This window comes from Carassius carassius, chromosome 22, assembly GCF_963082965.1.
Source record: "Carassius carassius chromosome 22, fCarCar2.1, whole genome shotgun sequence".
Lineage (NCBI taxonomy): Eukaryota > Metazoa > Chordata > Actinopteri > Cypriniformes > Cyprinidae > Carassius > Carassius carassius.
The window spans coordinates 2,834,713-2,857,391 of record NC_081776.1 but is presented as its reverse complement, the minus strand read 5'-3'; the positions used below and the strand labels follow the sequence as shown (position 1 = coordinate 2,857,391).

Here is a 22,679-nt window from a genome sequence, read left to right as displayed (position 1 = left end):
CTTGAGGATTTATGAATATGAGTTAGCAAATCTTTAGCCATTCACTAGGGGGCAATCTTACTCCCACTGCTAGTCGACAGTTAGAGCAGAGTTGGCTCGAGTATCAATAACGCTTATTGACTAGATGAACAGTTAACCATGCCGGAAATCCTACCACGGATTGTCATGTTGTTATCTCAGAAATACGCTCAGCCATCACACTGAATCAGGTAAACTGGTAAACTATATATTTATGTTTCAGTATAATTACGCACACTTTACCATGGGTGGTTTTAAACCCTTTTTAGGTGGGTTTCAGCCCCCCATCTGTCAACTCAAAGACCAAAGTATGTGTTATGTGAGCTGAGCAAATTCACTTCATAACTCTACTGTGCTGTATGTTAGCACTTACCATGTATCTCATATATGTCTTTGTATATTTCTCCTTAAGAATTTTAGACATCTGCGACAAAGCTGATACTTAAATGTAACATCTCTGAGATGCAATCGTCTCTGAGCAATAAAATATTCCTCTGGGGAGCAGGAGGAATGCTGCTCTTTTAAAAGATCAGCAGAGAGCAGAATGACACAGAGGATCTTTTATACTGGGGCATGATGGGTAATGGTAGTTTAAAGTGCCGTTCTTTGCACAGAGCTGTGGTCTTGACCGTGTAGGAACTGAGCTAGTGTATACCGACACACACATACACATGCACAAAATCAGTTTAGGTCTCTGGTGGCGGATGGGAAGTGCAGGCCTGTCTCTTTCTTAATTGCACTTCCCGTAATGAAGGACGGCATTATCAATCAGAACCTGCCTGAGGAGCAAAACTTCATACACACACACAATACAGTATTGTTCCATATTTAGACTGTGGTGTGACAGTGCAATATTTGGGTCTCTGTTTCTAAAACTTTGCATGTTGACAGAGAACAAGTCATTCGAGTTCTTAAACATTTCCCGCACAAACACATTACAGACAGCTCATATAACACAACAGTGTCATTCTCACAGACAGCAGCATTTTTTTTCAACTTAAAGGGTCTCATGCTCACCAATGCTGCACTTATTTGATCAAAAATACATTAAAAAACTGTAATATTGTGAAATATTATTACAATTTAAAGTAATGCTATTCTATTTGAATATATTTTCCAATCTAATTTATTCCTGTGAACAAAGCTGTATTTTCAACATCATTACTGCAGTGTTCAGTGTCACAGAATAATAATTCTAATATGCTGATTTGCTGTTCAAGAAACATGTATTATTATAATGAATGTTAAAAACAGTTGTATTGCATTTTAACTACATGTTAAATGTGTGTTTTGGACAAGTGAATATGTCATTCCTTCACAATTATTTATTTAACTTGTCCATATGTTTATTCCATCCTCACAAAAGATAGAGTAAGCAAAATATGAAGCAGCTTATGTTGAATCTTGAAACATCTAAAAACTCTTTTAAGTGTGTTTGATAAAATATGTCCTCCAGACTGACAAAGTGACATCTATGTTGCCTGCTATTTCAGACTGACGTTGCTGATTTTTTTAAATAGTGCTATTTCCTCATTAAATACCTCTCATATCAACCTCCTTAAACAATAGAATCTGTTTCTGGAAACTTGCAAGTGATGACTAGTAAAGTAGCCGAGGTTGTCCTTGCTCATTTGATCACAGATAACTATTTTTTTCTGTCCTTCTGTCTGTTTTTTTTTTTTTTTGGTAACTAACAATAGAGATTCTCATGTTATTTTCTGTTCAAGGCAGAGCCTTTCTGTCATCTCCATTCCAGATCGGCTCCACGCTGGGATTAGATCCGACCGCTGAAACAACACACACAGACAGGACATGCTCAACAACACCTGCCTGTGACTAAACATCAAGAAGACACTCCATTCTTTTGCATGACTTTAGTCATTCAATCAGTAGATGTTAACGGTGAACTGTTTGGCATGTTATCGTGAACCGCTTCCCACATCAGTGTCAGCTGTTTAGTCTCGACTCTGTCCTTCAGCAGATGTTTTTAGTGCTCTGCTCTGTTTGCTCGGTGGAAGCATTGCTATACTTAGCACTGCATTTGTGCCTGAAAAGTGTGAAGTTTACATTACATCAACTGAGACACCATGGTCCCCAGCAGCACAACATCAACACAATGATACCACACACAGACAGACCACAACATAATCACTGTCTAGTGGATGATGACTGTTTAGTGAGCAACGGGTGTCAGGGCCAAAGAAAATGAATTAGCACCATGTTAAATTATTTATTCAGATGTGCTGAATAATAGACAGGACATCTCAATTATTTTCTCTTTTATTCTTCATGCTCTGCAACATCTCTGATCACAGTAACAGAGACAGATTGCTAAACATCACAATTTAGATTCAGTTTACTCCTATAGCCATTATTCACTGGAAATGCATTTGATTAAGTCTAAACTTAAGTGCTTGAGGTTTTCAGGCTTTTAGATGTCACAGATCCCTAAATTTGATCATCTACACTTAAAACAGTGGATTAACTGGATTTAAAGTATAAAAATGTAATATCACTGAATCAACCTATATACTACATATACATTTTTAACCAACAAAACTAAACGTTATAGGTAGGGTAGAGATATAAGGTAGAAATGGCTCTTTAAGGTTATCACTTTTTACAGAGTGTATAGTTTCATGTATAAAGACCCAATTTCTACTATAAAAAATGTATATTATAAATCTAAAACATTATTTCTACCAGTGTTTAGTTTCTATTGTTACATTAAATTTCTAATTACTCATTATATTACTGTACTTATTTACACATTTATTTTAATATTGTGTAAAGGTTATGTATTTGCTAGTTTGTTTTCATCATTTTAAAATGTATTATAATTTTCACTCTTAGATTTATTTATTTGAGTGCTTGTTTACATTAAAAAAATAATAATTTTGTAATTATTATTATTATAATAATTGTAAGCCCCCATGTTTGAAAACCCCTGCCATATGCAATGAAGACCGCTGTAGTTTAAATTTAGTATAAAAATCATTTCCGCTGGAATGACTGATTTGATTTAGTCCAGTAAGCAACCACATATCAATGACATACAGTAGCAACCATGTGCAACATTTAGCATCATGGCGGTGATTTTTGGGCATGCAGTCACATACAACATGTTTCAGAAAACATAAAAATCTAGATTTCTTATCAGTACCTATTTTGCATTAGTATGAGTTAAAATGTTAACAGTAGTCGACTAAAAATAAATCAATAAAATTGAAAGACAAAAAAATGTCCGTAATTTCTGTACAAGAAATGACACCATATCTGTCCTCATTGTTCCATAGACCTGCAATGAATCAAGGATTTTGCGCAACTCAGTATGAAGTTGTCATCTAAATTCCACTTGCCCGAATGATAAAACTACAAAAAGCAAAGACCCACCGGATGACTTCCACAGCAGAGTATCTTCCAGTCGCCTGGAGCGCCACATGGCTTTTGGGAAGCGGTAGAGGATTCTAGTAAGTCTTCTCAAAGATCTTGGAAAGCCTTTGCCCACCCCCAATACCAGAACAACCTCAAGTTGGCTGAAATGTCTTCTCTGCATCATGGCTTGTGACTACTCACCGCTAGTGGTCTCCTGTCATTGAGCCCCCTGCTCCAGTGAGTGTGTGTGTGTAGTTGTTTAATGGCCAGCGTGGTTCCCCTGCGACTGCGTCAGCTGGTTGAGGGGAAGCTCATTGTATGCAGAGTTTGTGCTGTGACAGGAAGGTGTGCCTTCTCTAGACACACTGTCACTGCCATGACACAAACAGACAGATGGTTTTGGGCGAGAGCATTTTGCATTTGTCACCGACAGTGGAGAAAATTCTCTTACTCGAGTCGCAGCAGAGTGTTTTTTGGAGGACTTTATTACCTGCTCTGCTATCCTGCCTTCAGACAGTGATATTGCTGGGTGATGGCGCCACAGATGTGCAGTCGTGTTAGAAGTGTTAGAAGTGTTTCCGTTTGAGTAGGCTACACATGTAAAACAATGCTTGCAGACAGTAATTTTTTTTTGTTTACCGTTTTTTTCTTCCTTGGCATTATACTCAATGGCAAAACCGAAATGTCTCCCCACCACTGATTTGAAAGATACCGGCGCTTCCTCTTACTGTAGCCTCACTTCACCGACGCTCGCCATGTTAAAGTGTGGAATGATGGTTCAGCGCCCCTTAACTTTGGAGCATAGTGATTGAATATTTACTCGTGGGGAAGAGTTTCCTCATCTCTGTTCGTAGACAGGCACATACAAACAGTCAATTCGGAGAGAAATAAAACACACATAAATTATTTAAACAAAAAAACACAATTCACAAGCGTGTATTGAACCGTGGATGTCATACCGAACGGTTCAATGTTATATTGAGAATTGTGGCATCCCTAATATATATATATATATATATATATATAGTACAGACCAAAAGTTTGGAAACATTACTATTTTTAATGTTTTTGAAAGAAGTTTCTTCTGCTCATCAAGCCTGCATTTATTTGATCAAAAATACAGAAAAAAATGTAATATTGTGATATATTATTACAATTTAAAATAATTGTTTTTAAATTTATTATACTTTAAATTATCATTTATTTCTGTGATGCAAAGCTGAAATTTTAGGATCATTATCACATGATCCTTTAGAAATCATTCTAATATGATGATTCATTATCAAAGTTGGAAACAAATCTTCTTAATATTTTTTCAGAACATGTGATACTTTTTTAGGATACTTTGATGAATAAAAAGTAAAAAAGAAAAAAAGAAGCTATGTTTTTAAAATATAAATATTTTGTAATAACAATGTACACTACTGGCCAGTAATTTGTGGTCAGTAATTTTTTTTTCTTCCTTTTTTTAAAATAAAATCAATACTTTATTTAGCAAGGATGTGTTAAATTGATAAAAAGTGATAGTAAAGAAAATATATTATTAGAATATATATTATTATATATATTTTTTTTAAATTTTTAATAAATGCAGTTCTTTTAAACCTTTTATTCATCAAATATATTAGACAGCAGAACTGTTTCCAACACTCATAATAAATCAGAATATTAGAATGATTTCTAAATGATCATGTGATAGACTGGATGTTACATGTGACACTGAAGGCTGGAGGAATGATGCTGAAAATTCAGCTTTGCATCACAGGAATAAATTATTTTTTTAAGTATATTCAAATAGAAAACTATTATTTTAAGTTGTAATAATATTTCACAATATTACAGTTTTTTCTTTTTTTTTTTTGATCAAATAAATGCAGGCTTGATGAGCAGAAGAAACTTCTTTCAAAAACATTAAAACTAGTAATGTTTCCAAACTTTTGGTCTGTACTGTATGTATATATATATATATATAATTTCAGATTATTTCGATTAGGAAAACACTTTTGCATCCCACACAATATCAGTTTATCAGGCATATGCTTGCAGTCTTATTTAGTTCCCTTTCAAGGGAACTTTGAACTGCGTCCTCTAAGGGTTGCTATGGGGAACACCTCATTGTGACCAGTGTCTGAAGCCTACATGAAAAAACACCAACTATGGATAAATAGGTGCCAGGAGAACACTCCCCTCAGTATGGCAGCGTGGGTATACTGTTCCCCATAGCGACCCCAGAGGGGCAGTTCAAAGTTCCCTTGAAAGGGAACGTCTCAGGTTACAAATGTAACAATGGTTCCCTGAGTAGGGAACAAGACACTGCGTCCTCTAGCTCCCTGCCATGCTTCGGACGCAAGCTTCAGACGAAGAAGTGAATGACGTGTTCTGCCGGCACCTATTTATCCATAGTCACGCCAGTAGTGATGTCAGGGGCTGTCGCTGGCCAAATCGTTGGTGTTTTTTCAATGTATGCTTCAGACACGGGTCACGACGAGGTGTTCCCCATAGCGACCCCTAGAGGACACAGTGTCTCGTTCCCTACTCAGGGAACCATGGTTACATTCGTAACCTGAGACGTTTTATAGCAACCGGAATATGTCAGACTATGGCAATTAATCATGTGCATGTAAACATGGTCACTGACATACATTACACAAACCTAAACAAATCTAACAAACATCAAACCAAAGCAAGAAATCTCATTATCCACCTTAACATCATTAAAACAGACAATGCACTCACAGAACACATGAGTTAGCGAAGGTTTTCTCTGCCCACATATTCAAAGATCTGTAAGTGTGCCTATAAAATTTGCTAATAACGAGCTCACATGAAAATTGAATGGCTGCTCTAAAACCAGGCTTTCAAGCTAATCAGCCAAACCAATGATTTTCTCTCTCTCAATTACCTGATCACTCGAGTCGAGCAGCCAGAAGACTTTAAGTTACCTTTGTCCAGTTGTTCCTCTTGAGTTAACACTTGTGAATGGATAACCTCTGCTCAAAGGCAGTTCAAGACAGAGAGCCATAATAAAGAGAATGAATTCAAGGCTTTGGTGACGATTTAATCAAAAACTAAAAAAGGGGAAATACCCTTGCATACCATTTCACTGCTAGCCATCAATATAATCATGCTTTTATAAGATGACAAAATTTACAATACAAATTTGTCTGCAGGGCAAAGCAGATAATGCTTTGCATATGATTTTTAGGAATGTTTTCACAACTGGGAACAATGCAAGGCATTCAGTCAGTAATGGAAACGTCAACTGTCACTGCCAGTGACCATTTCACCTGCAAAAGACCTGGAATTGATCAAATGAATTATGATTACACTTAGCTATTCGATTTGTCATATTTGTGACACAAATAAAGTAAATGTGGGTGACCAAGGTGCAACATGAATTTACAAGCCCGAACCAGTCTGTCAGCATGCCTGTAAATGAGTGTGTGGTGTGTGAGGAATCTCAAGAACATGCAAAAAGTTTATGACGTGTTTATGAAATATTATAATGTAATATTTTTTTAGGTACCTAATTTTTAACTACAGGAGCAGCATCAAGTGTCTTGATGAACACGATATGGTGATGAATCTACCTTGTCTAGACTAATAATATAATATAACAATAAAAGTTCTCACCTGTACATGTCAAGCCACCGTTAAAAATATACGAGCAACACACATCGCACCAAGCGTACGTCGCGTCCTCACAAAACGTGTGTCCTTCTCCTTTCTCCTCTTTCACCCGGGGGTCGAATATAGTCCTCACATCCGGGGGTTTGAAGCCCCTCTTTCTAGACCGCTGTCCGGCTGCCCCGTTCTCTGCCACCTTCAGTAGCGCGTCGCTTTGCGCAGGGTTTGGAAAGACTCGAGGCCTCTGGGGAGACGGAGCTCTCCTCACCGCCTTCACCTTGGCATTTCGCATTTTGGGTTTGGCTTTCGGTGAATTATTCTCCATCAGCTCAGCTTTTTCTACCTGAAGAGTGGGTAATCGGTTCAGTTGAGGCAGGGCTAGCGGTGACCCGACGGCGCAGAAGCGCGGTGGCGAGTACTTCCTATTGTGCTGCATCATGACTGCGCTTCCGAGTGCCGGAGAAAACACACAAACATCTGTAGATCCAAGAAGCCTGTTCGTAGAGGCTTGTGATGAGACATGTCTCAGGCTTCGAGAGAATTTCACCGAGGTGTCTGCGGATGTGTTGCGCGCAAGCAGGTAAGACAGGTGCACAGAGCGCGTCTCGTGTTTCACCTGAGCAGAGCTGTGCGTAAGATGCGGGAGCGCGCACGGTCTGTGGTTATTAGATCAAATCAATTTCCAGAAGCACGGTTGTTACAATTAACAAAAACTCAAAAGTTTTATATGATAAAACTTATACACTATAATAAAATAAACGTTAACTTTATATAAACATTCTTTATTTAAAAAAAAAAAAACTTTATTATATATATTTTTTTAATTTGCACTAAATTAATAATAAAAAAACGACATACAAAAAAAAAGACAAACGCTAAATTACTCAAATGAAAATAATAATATGTGTGTGAATATATAAATATATATACACAAACAAATATGAAAAATATTAGTACAAATTATAATAACCGACTAGAAGCCTTTGGTTTAGTGGTTAAACAACTGGGCTGATGATCAAATCTAAAATTATTGTAGACTTCAATCACGTTTAATCAATGAAATGTTTATTAGAAAAGTGGGTCCACATACTTACTAGTAAAAAAAAAAGACAAATTTACAAAATTTCAGTTATTTTAATATTCTAACATTGGAAAAAAAATTACAAATTTCATTATTAGGACATTTTATATTCTCTTAATCACTTTAACGTTCAAGGATACCGAAATAAATATGTTAATTTCAAAACAAGTACAGTTTTAACAAAAGGGCAAATAACAAAAAGCATTTGGATGCTACATTAAATTACAAAAATAGTTCACAAGTAGCGTTAAACAGGTAAACATGCATAATAATGGTTTTCAAAGCACGTTTTGAGGCAGTATCCGTATGGTCAGATTTGCCACCATGAACTACCTCTTTTTTTTCTCTTGAATGCTATGAGGATGTAATGGGAACAAAAACAAGTAATCCTAGCTGGTTCACCGAACAAAACCACTTTTTCAGGTTTATAAAGTGCCTGTGCTCCTGAGAAAGCTGTTGCAATGTGAGGAGAGAATCTCATCTGCTCACTCATCTGCACTCTCCTCTTCGGATTCATCATCAGCTTCTCCCTGTGAAGGGAAACAAAAGTCTCGATGTGTTATTAGGCCAAATGTCATTGTTGTGAATAAGTGTGTTGTCACTGTGACACTTACATTGCCTACATCCATGTTTCTGTTTATCCACGTGGAGTATTTTTCCTGTAGATACCGGGCACCTAAGCCCATCACGTAGGTCACTGGATGATAATGGATGCCAACAAGTTGACTGGTGATTTCACAGACCAGAGCCACATTGACTTTCTTGTCTTTCTGTTCTGGAGGCACATCTGGAGAGACACTTCCACAGAAAGCTTCTATCACTTTCATGAAGAAGCCGTATGAGAGCGAGGACTGCAGGGTTTGAAGTAAGACCTTGTCTGCCTTAATCTGCCGGAGAGGTTTAGAGACGTTTGTAAGTCGAATGTTTTTACTGTTTGTGAACTAGAAACTAGAAACTGTGTCTGCAGAGACACCTGGTGGTCATCACGAGAGCTCAATTCACTGACCTTTTCATTCAGTTCATCACCTTGATCTCGAAGGAGCTCAGCCAGCTTTCTCGCAAGATCTGCCGAGAGAACAGAAATGAGCCGTTCAGATAGACCCTAAACACATCTGAATGTAGGGACTCCGTGACAGCTAATATATTTGAATCAGAGCGTGAAATCAAATGAGAAGAATGAGCTGTTACCAGACTCCTCGTCTTCTGGACCGTCCGCTTCTAGTCCACAGGAAGTGAAATGCACCGAATCTGAGATCTCTGTCAGTTCACTGACCATGTTCTCCATCTTCTCTGCTTTCCCTTTGCCTGAAACTGACGGAAGCAAATCAGATGATGGAATCTCCACAATCTCACTTCCTCAATAGGGAATGTTTTAAAAAACACTTTATATAAGCCTCAGATTAAGATTAATATTTCACACTTACTGACAAATGTTGCTAGCTCTTGTATACATACATCATCCGTCTGTGGTTTAATACACTTTAAGAGAGACAACAGTCTCTTCTTGCTTTTATTTTTCTTTGGTTTGCCGTGTACTTCTGGCAGCTGTGGTGAAGATGGGACGTCCTGCGGCAGATGGGTGTCTTTGGGTCGTCTCTTGCGGGTGTATGCCATCAGGAGTTTGAACTCCAGACTGTCCGCCGCAGGCGTCTGGACGTCACTGTAACTGTGCTGCTGATCCCTGCTCAGATATGCAAACACTTCATCAAAACATTGTAATACACCAATACATAATACATCAAATAGATTTTTCTAGGCTACTGATGCCTTCAGGATGTCTTCAGCTCATATGAATCACTGTACATAATTTTACACAGTTTTCAAATTCCTATACATTTATTTCCGTGTAGAACTTTTTAATGAGAAAAATTACAATAAATATATTTTAATTTAATTTGTATTTTATTTAATAGTTCAAGAACATTAGAATATTATAAGGATATTCAGTGCATCAATTAAAAAACAAATAACATTTATATAAAATTATATATATATATATATATATATATATATATATATATGCACTGTAAGTCGCTTTGGATAAAAGCGTCTGCTAAATGCATACATTTAATTTAAATTAATTAAATTTAAATTTAATATAATTTTTATTATAAATATATATTAATGGGACATTTTTCCAAATAATCTCATGTATGTATGTATGTATGTGTATATATGTATGTATGTGTATATATATATATATATATATATATATATATATATATATATATATATATTTATATATATATATATATATATATATATATATATATATATATATATATATATATTAGATGCACAATGTAAACTTAAAAAAAGTAATAATAAAATTAAAGTTGAAGTAGGCTACTAAAATTTACTAAAATTTATATATAAGACAAAAGCATATAACCAAATTACTAATTCAACTAAAATGAAAATATAAAAATAACAACCAATTTAAAATATTAATAAATACTATAATGGTACAGAAATAATACCAAGGCCTACTACCTTCAGTGTGAACTCAGATAAATTGGGACACTTATGTTTGATGTACGCATATATTTTCAATTACGCTAAATTGTAATCAACCACGAGCTTAATAGAGCTATATAAGGTTAACTTAAAATCACTGTTATAAACATAATTCCAATTTAAGTGTTGTTTAAAGCAGTATTTCTTTAATTTGCCAAATAAAACAAACATGAATGCCCTTACAATGGAAGTCTCGATCTTAAACGTATTATCAACATTTCTTATTTTTAATTTACCATACGTTTTACGTAATTTTACAGTAAAGTGGTTTAATCCGTAATTCACGAAAGATGCACATTAGTTAATTCTACAGTATGTGCTCGATGTCACTTTGTAACACGAGTGAATGAGTCCGGGCATGTTCACCAGCCCTCATTAGTTTATTTTTTTCTTCAGTCTGCGACATCTCCATAAGTTTAGACACAAATAACACGCACGACTCGAGAGGTTTTGAAAGTTCTCTACGTATTTCTACAGAGGAACACGCCTATCCGAAGTCACGGAAGTGTCAAACAAACAGAAAGAAAACAATACGACAGTCCGAGACGGTCATTATTACATTTATCTCTTGGTTAATACATATAATGAAAGTTGAAACACTTACATGACTCCGTGTTGTGACCGATGTGACCCAGACTGAGCAGAGAGAAGTTTTAAGACTTGTGGGCGGAGCCAAACTGACGCGTCATTACCATTGACGAGTTGTTGATTCAACAAAAACTACGTTCACCACAATGAGTCATTTTCTTTCGACTGATAATATAACATAAAACAGCTACGACCGCAGTGTCCTGATTTATATGAGCTGTTTCTGTTTGGTACTGTTAGTAGCACAGGTCATGGCCCCTCTATATCTTTACTTGACCCTCTAACATTAGCACTCAGTATTCTAATTCTCATCTTAAAATTAAAAAAAAAAAAAATCTAACTATCTTTGTAACCTTTTTGTTTTCTTTTCATTTATTATACAATTAATAAAAGAAGAGAAAAAAGACCTCTAACACTAGCCTGCTCTATTCTTTTTATATTATATATGTTTTCTTTTTATTTATTATGTTATTTAAAAGCCCTTGCTATGTGTACTGTGTTAAGCTAACTGAGTCTTGTTGTAGCACTTGTGTATCATTGCCCTATTTGTTGTTTTTGATTGCTTCCATTGTCCTCATTTGTAAGTCACTTTGGATAAAAGCGTCTGCTAAATGACTAAAAACTATACCTATAAAGCAAATGTCCAAGTAAGGAAACACTGCGTGTTATTTAAAGTATTTTAACTTCTCTAGCTGTAACTTCAGGGTTATCTATGACTGTCCAGTAAACACACAACACTGGTGCTTTCCATCTGACTGGCTTTAATGAGAAACATTCCCAGTTTTGAGATCGTGCACATCATATCCGTCACATCTACTCACCTACTTACCTCATACACACCTGAAATAGATATTTAGAAATGTGAAAAAAAACTAAAACATTCAAGTTGTCCCATCTTTTAAAAGATAAAAATAAAAATACAACCACTGAACAATTTCATGTTTTTCATATGACTTAAAATGACAAAAAGAAATAATGCCATTTTGTTACATAATCATCGAGGGGTAGAAACATCCAGAGAGGTAACGAAAATTTCCATGCACAATAATGCTTTAAAATGATAGAAGATAACACAGCAGATCACTCGTATGTAAATGGATCTCACGAAGGCTCAGCGTGATCCGCTTCTCATGCAGACACGTCGCTGGGCATCTCCCCGTCATGAGTGATTGGACACGGACTGAGTATATGTTCAAAATACCAGGATTAACTCTCAGCAGCGTTCATTTGGTTTAGTCATTCTTTAGTCAGTCAAACGCTAACTTATGATCAGCAACTTGGCATTTCAGAAACCAGTCAGCTGCCATCAATGGAAAAACGCATCCGGTTCCTTTGCTCTTCTTGAAACATTAATGTAATGTAATATTAAAATAGATAAATGCACAAATGTCATCCATTCATATTGCATTGATTATGGCTCAGATCTTCGTCGTTTTAAGGTATTTTCACAATAACACCACTGTAACGGCACACAAACAAAACGTGAAAAGCCTGTAGTTTGGGTTTAAAATCTCTGCAATGATTGTTTCTCTGAAGAAGATCCCACTTTATTCGAACTCTTTTCGGTATCTTCTTCTTCTGTGTGTCTTTGGCACACAACGTGATGCATGAAAGCTTCAGTCTCTGGCATCTTGTCTCTAAAACTAGCCTGTGATGCAACAAAAAACCCAATCCATCTTTGAATAAATAGTTAAAATAAATAAGAGCAATAAATAAATGCTGAAACCCCACAGCGACATTAGTGGAAAAACAACAGCTAGACACGATCCCGAGGACTCTCTTAGCCCGGGGCGCTCTCGATTCTCCTCCCTCTTTGTCATTCTTCTCTTACGCTCTCCCGTTCTGTCTCTGCGAGTGCGAGCAGACGCTCAGAGGAGTGCCGACAGCCACTTTCTGTGGGGAAAAATCTTCCTGACTCTGACTCATGAGCCTGTTCATACAGCCGTCTCCAGATCCTCGTGCGCCGCCGGCTCCTCCACTGGCTGCCTCTCCATGAGGGACGCCAACTCGGAGTTCCCGGCATCTAGGGCACAATCCTTGGGAGTTTTTCCCTGAAAAGGACAATGTGACATGAATCTGACTACTGACTTATGGTCACCATGTGTGAAAACAAAGAGGAAACAAGCAGATTCTCACTAGGAAGTTCGTTTTGCTGAGGGAAGCCCCGGCCTCCAGCAAACGTCTGCACACCTCCACATGCTGCCGAGACGCTGCTTTGTGCAATGCGGTGTCTCCTCTGAAAAAAAGGAAATGAAGACAAATGAAATGCCAGCTTACTGTACATGACTGACACGCAAATAAGTGCATCAAACCACAGCTACATACGTGTCTCTGTCAGTTAAATCCAACATCAGCTTTGACCCTGAAAGAAACCGAATTTTGATATCAAAGTCAGTGTCAAGAAATGAAACTTGTACATAGTATACATTTTTTTTAAATAGTATATTAGTATAATAATATTAGTATTAATATTTAGTAATAGTATTTTATTGAATACTTTATTTTTGAAATTATATATATACATACCATTTTATAAATATAATATGTAATAATATATAAGACAACTTAAAATTATTTTGTATGTATGCATATAATATAGAAATAATTTATTGAAATACATATTTTTTAATTTCTGAAGTATTTGGTCATTTAAGGCATTAAAAATTTAATGTGACATTCAGAAGCATTTGAAAATGAAAAAAAAAAACTTTACATATATGCATATAAAAATTATTATTATTAAAATGTATTTTATTTTATGCACCAAAAAGTATTTGGACACCTAAGAAATGTAAACATTTATATTGACATTTAAAAAAGTTAATACTCTATACAAATATTTTTGTATACTGTATATACACACACACACACACACATATATATATATATATATATATATATATAAATATATATATATATATATATATATAAATATATATATATATATAGAAACAGTTATTTACTCTAAACTGCTTTTGGTTTTGGTTAGACATGGGATTGTTCTGTAACTCACACACAAAAACTTCCCTTCTATGCAAGCTGAGCATGTGACAAAGAAACTTTGGACTTTTTTTACGTACACAAATGAGAGTGTATGCCTGAAGGCTCGTCTCTCACTCACCGTGCTCTAGAATAAAACTCACGATCTCTGTGTGGCCGTGTTGGGCGGCCAGGTGCAGAGCGTTGCAGCCCATAGCGTCCCGCACCAACAGACTGACCCCGCTGGTGCAGGAGCCCGACACCTGTAAGACCCGGGACAGTTCATGAGTCAGGATGAGTGACGAAAACAAACTGGTTATGCAAGTGCTTGTGCTCTACCCTGTTGAGTCACCACTCGAAACCTCTTCCACTTTCAATTCATGAAACAAGGAAATGTCAAAATCTTACCACCTCCACGTCTCCTTTATCAGCAGCTGACAGGAGAGCTGGAAAAAGGTTGAGAACTTTTTTCAAAACGATGAGTAACGATCATGCATAATATAGCAAGCATCCTAGGAAATGCATGACATGCATGTGGGAATTTCTGGTGGTCAATGACTGTTCATTGTGAGAAGTTATCACATGACTTCTGGCAGGATACATCAACCTCTAAAGAAAACCTGCTCCATTTCTAAACAGTTTCCTATTTGTGTTTGTACATACTGATCAAAAAAAAAAAAAGTATAGTCTGAATGCACTGTAAGTCGCTTTGGATAAAAGTGTCTGCTAAATGCATAAATGTAAGTGTTAATGTACCTTGTTCGTCTGTTGTCAGGGAAGCCCTGTAATTAGAAAACCAGAGCAAAAATAAAAAGTTTTAGTATGCAATTACACAGCGCAAAGAGGTATAAAACTATCAGGAATGAACAAAAAAAAAACAAGGAATTGATGAATCTCACCCAGAATTGGGCTCCACCACCACATCTGGCATCCCAGGGACCTGGACCTGTCTCACCGCTGGAGCCTCGTGGTCCAGGATGAAAACCTCCTCCTGGCATATTTCGGTCACAAAGTGCAGGTGCTCCTGTTTGTACACACATATTATACAGCTCCCCGATAACTTTTTCATTTTTAAGCAAATTGTTTAACAATCATACCTGAGCCTTGTCTATGCGATACAAGCGGTCAGCTGATGTAGCTGGAAACAGAATAAACATGCCACTGGTAAAACTATCCAGAAGTGTGTACTTGCATAGAGCAGGTCTCATCTTACAGTACACATGAAGAGGCTTACAGTCTAAGAAGCTCCAGTTTGGTGAAAGTCTGTGTGCTGAACTGGGCCGCGGCAGACCTGCACTCTCATCCTGACAAAACACAGCGAAAACAAGTCAAGTTTTCATTGTGCATATGCATTTTATTTTCAGTTTGAATCACCTGGAGACACACAACGCATGGGGGGTATAATTTATTTATATATCGCTATATTTAATAAAATTAACTTGTATTTTGTTGGCCACAGCAGAAGACTACTTCATTTAACACTATGCTCTAATTTATTAAAAATATTACATATTTACTCCATTCTAATTTTAATGTGAATTCAATTTTAGTTTGTACTAAATTACCATATATAAATTCTGATTAGAATTTTGATTTTTTTTTTATAATTTCAAAATTTATATTTAAAATTCTGATTATTAATCTCTTTATTAACTTATCATTACATAATTAATAGACGAAAATTCTAGCATGAATATTTTAGATTTTCATATCTATGAGGTTATCATTACATTTTTGATTTAAATTCTGATATGAATATTTTAATGTATTTTTTTAATGAAATTATCATTACAAAATTAAAATATAAAAATTCTGATGTGAATATTTTTAATAAAATATTTGTTTTTACTAAGTTATCATTACAGAATTAATAGACTTAAATTCTGGCATGAATATTTTTGATTTTCATATTTATGATGTTATCATTACAGTATTAATTGATTTAAATTCTGATTATTTTAATATATATTTTTTTCATTAAATTATTACAAAATTAAAATAAATAAAATTCTGACGTGAATATTTTAAATATATATTTCTATTAGTTTATAACAAAATTAATATATTGTAATATTCATATTTATTTTTATTATTTATTGAGACAATTATTTTTATGAATAATTAAAGAGTAACTAAACCCTAAACCAACTTTTTTTAGTTAATGATCGATAAGAATGGGGCTTTATTAGTGCTGTTCATTGATTCGAGTAACTTTTTTGACATTTGAGTAAAGTGTTTTAATTCTACAATATATGGTGTAAAAACGCCTGAGTGCTGCCCTCTTCAGGTTGAACGGTGGCTACTGCAGTTGAGTTTTCCTATTGGATGTTGCGGTGGCAAGTGACATAAGCGGTGGCAGGTGACCAGTTTCCAGCTCACCACGCCCCTTGGTATGAGCTACCACGCCCTTGGCAGTATAAAACCATCTTGTTCCATCAAAATCACTGTAGTGAGTCAGGAGTTGGAATTGTGAGTATTAAAAACGATCAGGATAGAATATTATAGCATCTATTTAGCATATCAATTATAGAGTTATTTATATCTTCAAGTTAGCATAGATTTATCTGTATTTAGTACAGTGGTCAGGATGGTACGTAGGTGTGTTGCTGGTTGTGACAGCACTGCTGGACTGCATAGTTTTCCAGCAGACTTTAAAATTAGGCGCCAGTGGTTGCATGCACTTGGCCTGGAAGACCGTGAGTTCCCGCCTAGAGCTGGAGTGTGCAGACTGCATTTTACACGGGGTTGCTTCTCCAACGCAATGGAGGTGGAAATGGGCTTCTCCACACAGCTCGCGCTGAAAAGCGACGCGGTGCGGGAGTTAAGACCGCAGTTTGAGCCAGCGGCTCGAATTGATATGAACAGACACCTCGACATCCTCCACTTCAGGTGAAGGTGGGGGAGAAAAGTCCTCTACTTCAAATGATCGCTCTGTTGCAAAGCTACTTGCGTCATTACAGTCACTCTCCATTTTAGCGTCTCTGACAGCAGCTGTCAATCAATCCGTCACTGCGGGTCTCAGGTTCACGCCGCACTCGCTCAACCCCGCCCTCGGTTCGTCCCCTCTATCTCTACAGTGATCTGCCCACTTTTCAGCATTTTTCAAATATTGTCAGTGGGTGGAGTCAGGCTCTGACCAGGGTTTAGTTACCCTTTAATATAATTCATCTCTTACCTGGTAGTGTACTCTGTGACCACTGGAGGGCGCCTGATACAAATCCTGCCAACAAGAGACAAATGTGTGAGTAGTACACAAATTTATAACATGATTTTAAAACATGTTACATTTGAGGTTAAATGTTGATGTTTAAATTAAGTAATTGTATTGATTCAGTGCTCAATGAAATCAGTCTGACAGGAGCATCATGGGAAGTGCTCACCTCCTGCAGTCTGTCAATGAACAGTCGACAGGTTTCCAGGTCACAGTCTCCTCTCACCACCACGATGCCAACAGGAGTAGCTGACCAAGCACACACACACACACACACACAGTCATATATTCACCCCTCTGTATTATGCTATGTGAACTGAACTGTGGGAAACGTCAGCAACTTACAGATGTCACGCAGACGCTCTTTGTCCAGCTGCATGCTCTCGTACTCCTGCAGGACGATGCGGTTCACGCGCAGACGCAGACGCTCAGGCACGGCATGAGGGCTGCGATACACAGACGACAACGAATGAGAAGTGACGCCACATTTATGAAATATCTAATCAAAGGTGGAGGTAGAACAGACATTTTCTCAGTTTAATCTTCTGCATGCTGATATTGCTCACAGGAACTACATGAAAACGATTTATGATCATGCTGATTCATAATGAAAAACTATGAAAACAAAATGGCAATCTCAGACGATGAGGAGCGCGTGAGGAAGAGTGAAAATGAGCTTCACAAAAGGACAGGTGAAGATCAGAAAGGACTGAAGTCATTAATGCATAAAAATGCTTTTTGTGGCAATTTGGTCCGTTTAGACCAAATCTGTCATCTGTCTCTTAAACGAATCATGACATATTCAAATGAATTGTAATTGCAATATTTTATAAAGCAGTTAAAACATTTAAGTAGCTTTAAGGTTAATGATTAGCATTATTTTTCCGCTTATAGTCAACAATGCTGGCATAGACAATAAATAAATAAAAAGATAATTAATTAATTAATACAAATAATTATTTTTGTTTTAATTAAAATAAAAAATAATTTAAAATCATTATTTTAATTAAAAATATTTAAAAATATCTAAAAATATACAAATAAAAGTGTTACAGTCAAAATAAAGATTTTATCTATATATAATTATATACATATATTATCTATGTTACTTTATATATTGGATTCATTATATATTATATGAATATATATATAAATTTTACAATGAAAAGATTCAGTTTATTTAATTAGAATATATAAATATAAATTATATTGTATTTATCTTATATAAAATCTGATTATGAATACTTTATTGGTCTGATTTGTGTATCAGAAACGTGTGTCAAGCCTGTAAACAGGGGCAGATTTGATTTCATGTTGACTGAGCTGAGTGAAAAACACAAAACACTCACAAGTGAGAGCCCTGGACTCAGATACACACACGCTCTGTCACACACCTGTGTGTGTGTGTGCTGGAGAGATGCTGAGAGGTACCGTACTTACACAGAGAAGGAGTCGGGGGGAGCAGAGAGGCGGCGCAGGTCGGCTGCGCACACTTTCTGAATGCTGCGTCAGCGCAGCCACACAGGAACACAGCCAAGCCATCAGCACAGAGACAGAGAGAGAGAGAGAGAGAGAGAGAGAGATGGAGGCGGAGATGACAGACAAACGCATGAAGGGCCAGTAATTTAGGAGGAGAAAGAGAGATGGAGACAAAGAAAGAAAAAAGAAAAAAACCCACTGAGAGCAGCACAGAGAGCAGAACCAGCACGTGTGGATTAGTGCTGTTACTAGAACATTCACCAGAAGCACACGAGCCACACATACAGTGTTAGACGGTTAGTTACACACTCTCATCTGTGTATGTGTGTGTGTGTTTGAGGGGGAAAGACCCTCATTCTGAGATCAACTGTAAGTGATGTGCATTTTGTGTGTCTGGGTCTATTAACTCATTCAAAAAATCATTTATACACATGAAAACTTCACACACCTACACTGCTTTTATGATAAAAATATGTTTCATTTTCTAATTAAACTGTATTTAGTTACTTTTGTGGGGCATAAAATTAAATGTGTGGTATATATATATATATATATTTGTACAGTATAAAAAATACCAATACCAATACTAATGTAATCTTGTAATTTTAAAGATTTCCATTGCTAATAAATGCTGTAGAATTTTTGATTCTACTTTTACAAAAATATTAAATTGCACAACAAAAATCTTATGAACTTCAAACTTTATATCTATTATTGCTCATTTAAACATATTGCATATCATTATTGAAGTTTTTTTAATATTAGTGTTTTGTAGCCATTGGGGGAGTTTTTTTTTTGTGACGAGAAAACAATGACTGACATGACCCCTGTAGACCCTCTCGGCTGTCAAAGTCAGCAAGTCTTTTTAATATCAGACAAATTGACCTTGTAATGACAGGACAAAAGTTGCTTCAGGCTGTCAAATATCATAAAAATGTTTTTTTTTAGATGAAACCTTGTCTTAGAAGGCATTTTAACCCTCATCTTGGCTCATGTATTTTGCAGCGGTGCAGGAGTGTATTTGAGGCACTCACTCGTTGAGCAGCGGCACAGACGTGCGTCTTTTGCTCTTCTGCACCATGTTGGCCTGGTTCCTCAGAGATATTCGGAGGGTGGAGGGTGCGAGGCGGCAGGGCTCTCCATCCACCTGCACCGGCAGAGTCTTGAAGGTGGTGAGGACCACCTCTCTGCACTGATGCAGCCGCTCGCCGTGACCGCCCACCTGCAGCGCCGCCTTCAGGTGAAGACGGGAAATGCATGTAAGTCATGAGCCCTACATTTCTTTCTCAGTCTCACAGAAAGAGCTCAAACACTCACCAGTGAGGCCATGGTGAAGCCGATCACCTCGATGCAGCCGTCATCATGTCTCTGAGGCTCGAAAGCTCTGTGGTCGCCCGTGTTGCCCCACGGCATGGTCCCTGCACAGTACCTGCAATGAGGTGAACAAGATGACATGTTTCATTAAAGCTTGACTACAGAAAACAGAAAACCCACAGACAGTCAGGAAATATGCCATTTGTGTCCTCCTAACTTCCTACTGAACTTTTTGACATTATTTGAAAGATTCAACTGACAATGCAAATTAGCATTGACTAAAAGCTTACTTTGAGTATTAGTTTGCATGACCCTATTCATCACTATAATATTTAAAAGTGTTAAATAATGTGAGAAAAACATCTCTTTAATAAAAAAAAAGAAAAAAGAAAAATAAATATAATATATATATATTTATGTATTTAATTTTATTTTTTCCATTTGCCATTATATTTCAATGTTCAAACAACAACTAATAAATACTTTTTTTAAATGTTTTTTTCTCCAGTTAGCATGACCTTATTCATTATGATTATATTTCAAAGGGTAAAAAAAAAAACAAACAAAAAAAAATCTAATTCTGTTAAAAAAAAAAAATGCTGAATTAAATTTTTCCTCTATAAACTCTATTATTCTATGACATTTCCCCTCATGGATAGTTTAAAACGCAAAGTGATCTTTCTGAAATCATATTTGAGGAAGTGACATCATGTAGGTCAGAAGTTTATTATAATTGACTTATTATAATTGACCTTTTCAAGCTTAGGATTTCAACACTGTTATGGCAAAAACATTACAGTAAGCATTTGTACAGAACTGTTTTTTCTTGGCACTAAGTACAACACTAATGTGTTTGTTAAATTCCATTATTAGCTGTTTTGTGCTGACCTTTAACCCAGACACTTTTCCAATGTACCAAGCTTGACAGAAAAACATGTTTTGAAAGAGAACTGACATATTTTTTTATTTGTATACTTATAGAAACACAGAATGTCTATGCAATTGCAAGTTGAAATGTATTGTCTGCGTAATGCATTTAAAGCTAAACTACAATCTAAATAATCATTTTGCTATCCTCATTAACATATTCAACATCCATCCAGTTCAAGTAATATTATTACATTTTTAAATTGCAAATAATCAAACATTTCAATTAGTGTTAAATGGAATTTTAAAACTAGACACATTCACATTTAAATTAAATGGCAATATTAGTTTACTAAATGACGAATCCAGGTTACATTATTAAATTCAATCTGCAGCAAATGTTACATATTGAAATTCAGAAAGTGTAAGTATTTTACTTTAAAATGACTTTAACTTCTTTTTTTAACAAATTGCAAAATAAATAAATACATATAATAATAAGACAAAATTATTTATATACATATATATATACATATACACACACACACACACACACATATATATATATATATATATATATATATATATATATATATGGATTTGTATAGTAGTGTTTTTAATATTAATACATTAATATTAATAATTTATACATTATACATTTAATATTAATACATTAATAGGCTTTTTCAAATATTAATATATATTTGTAAAAAACATTTCATATTAATAAATTTTTAAATTATACAAATATGTAAAAAAAAAAAAACATGAAATAAAAAAATATTTTTTCAAGATATTTGGATGTGTCTTGTAAAAATATTAAGTATCTTAAAAATATATATATATATATTCAAATATTTTTAAAAATACTTAAATATATTTTTTGATATATCCAAATATGTTTAAAAAATATTTATATATATTTATATAAAACGTCTTATGAGATTCTACCAGAATTTATGATTAAAAAAGAATGCATGTTCCTGAGTTTGCCCCTTATTTTCGCACAAACCTGGGAATATTCAAGAAGACGATGCACTGAAACTTCAGTTCCTGAATCTTGGGAGTGAGATCTGTACCGTCACACTGTCAATATAAAGAAGCAAATTAATTTTATTTTAATTGAAAAAAAACATCAGGTGAACGATGGCAAAGTTAGAATAAGAGTAAAGGAACAGCTGGAGTGGGCACTTCCTGTCAAACCACAGGCGTTCATGAGAGCTTCATACTCACCACCACCCTGACGTGCTTGGACAGGTCCCTGGAGCTCCGCTGGAGGAAGTCAGAGAAAGCCGCCTGAGGGGACACACACACACACACACACTCAAACACACACTTACTCAGTCTGTCAGATAGATGGGAACTCTGCCTACCCCTGCATAGAACATCTTGTTACGGAAGCGACTGTTGAATTTCTCGGGATTGGCTTCTGTGAAGGAACACAACCACAAATGATTAAGACTCGGAGAAAGAACAGATACATAAAGATCTCAGCCAACAGGACCATTTTATTCAAGAATTATATAAGTCAAGAATTTATTTTTAAAAGACTTTTCTTGCTCTTTTAAACTAAAAGCTTTCAGTGTGCCACATATACCCTATGTCATCATATTAACATATCCC

General features: G+C 35.7%; 3 protein-coding genes across 10 annotated transcripts in view; all 3 read right to left on the bottom strand.

The window, feature by feature from the left end:
• LOC132098681 (ras association domain-containing protein 3-like) overlaps positions 1 to 7,634 on the bottom strand; it is a 44,113-nt gene extending 36,479 nt beyond the window's left edge. Inside the window, exon 1 of one of the 2 annotated variants that reach the window (XM_059504799.1) lies at positions 7,027 to 7,634. In XM_059504799.1, the coding sequence (XP_059360782.1) occupies positions 7,027 to 7,459 (433 nt within the window). In that variant the 5' untranslated portion in view covers positions 7,460 to 7,634. Of the gene's footprint in view, positions 1 to 3,411; positions 3,607 to 7,026 lie in introns of those variants that run through there. The other variant, XM_059504801.1, reaches the window with a different exon arrangement.
• Positions 7,635 to 8,438: 804 nt separating this feature from the next.
• LOC132098318 (uncharacterized) lies at positions 8,439 to 11,361 on the bottom strand. Its single transcript, XM_059504458.1, has 6 exons — positions 11,223 to 11,361; positions 9,526 to 9,782; positions 9,290 to 9,412; positions 9,108 to 9,166; positions 8,716 to 8,988; positions 8,439 to 8,631 (listed from the first exon to the last, which is right to left on the bottom strand). Coding segments are annotated over exons 1-6 (759 nt in total). The 5' UTR covers positions 11,225 to 11,361; the 3' UTR covers positions 8,439 to 8,586.
• Positions 11,362 to 12,445: 1,084 nt separating this feature from the next.
• The window catches only part of LOC132098679 (diacylglycerol kinase iota-like), a 42,944-nt gene continuing 32,710 nt past the window's right edge, over positions 12,446 to 22,679 (bottom strand). For 5 of the 7 annotated variants that reach the window (XM_059504797.1, XM_059504794.1, XM_059504792.1 and 2 more), the window contains exons 16-33: positions 22,430 to 22,485; positions 22,290 to 22,352; positions 22,069 to 22,142; positions 20,193 to 20,304; positions 19,910 to 20,109; positions 18,837 to 18,899; positions 17,742 to 17,842; positions 17,566 to 17,645; positions 17,361 to 17,405; positions 15,420 to 15,489; positions 15,283 to 15,323; positions 15,085 to 15,209; positions 14,942 to 14,967; positions 14,594 to 14,631; positions 14,328 to 14,448; positions 13,532 to 13,568; positions 13,343 to 13,442; positions 12,446 to 13,257 (exon numbers count right to left, since the gene is read on the bottom strand). In XM_059504797.1, the coding sequence (XP_059360780.1) occupies positions 13,141 to 13,257; positions 13,343 to 13,442; positions 13,532 to 13,568; positions 14,328 to 14,448; positions 14,594 to 14,631; positions 14,942 to 14,967; positions 15,085 to 15,209; positions 15,283 to 15,323; positions 15,420 to 15,489; positions 17,361 to 17,405; positions 17,566 to 17,645; positions 17,742 to 17,842; positions 18,837 to 18,899; positions 19,910 to 20,109; positions 20,193 to 20,304; positions 22,069 to 22,142; positions 22,290 to 22,352; positions 22,430 to 22,485 (1,469 nt within the window). In that variant the 3' untranslated portion in view covers positions 12,446 to 13,140. The remainder of the gene's footprint in view (positions 13,258 to 13,342; positions 13,443 to 13,531; positions 13,569 to 14,327; positions 14,449 to 14,593; positions 14,632 to 14,941; positions 14,968 to 15,084; positions 15,210 to 15,282; positions 15,324 to 15,419; positions 15,490 to 17,360; positions 17,406 to 17,565; positions 17,646 to 17,741; positions 17,843 to 18,836; positions 18,900 to 19,909; positions 20,110 to 20,192; positions 20,305 to 22,068; positions 22,143 to 22,289; positions 22,353 to 22,429; positions 22,486 to 22,679) is intronic. The other 2 variants (XM_059504796.1, XM_059504798.1) reach the window with 1 other exon arrangement.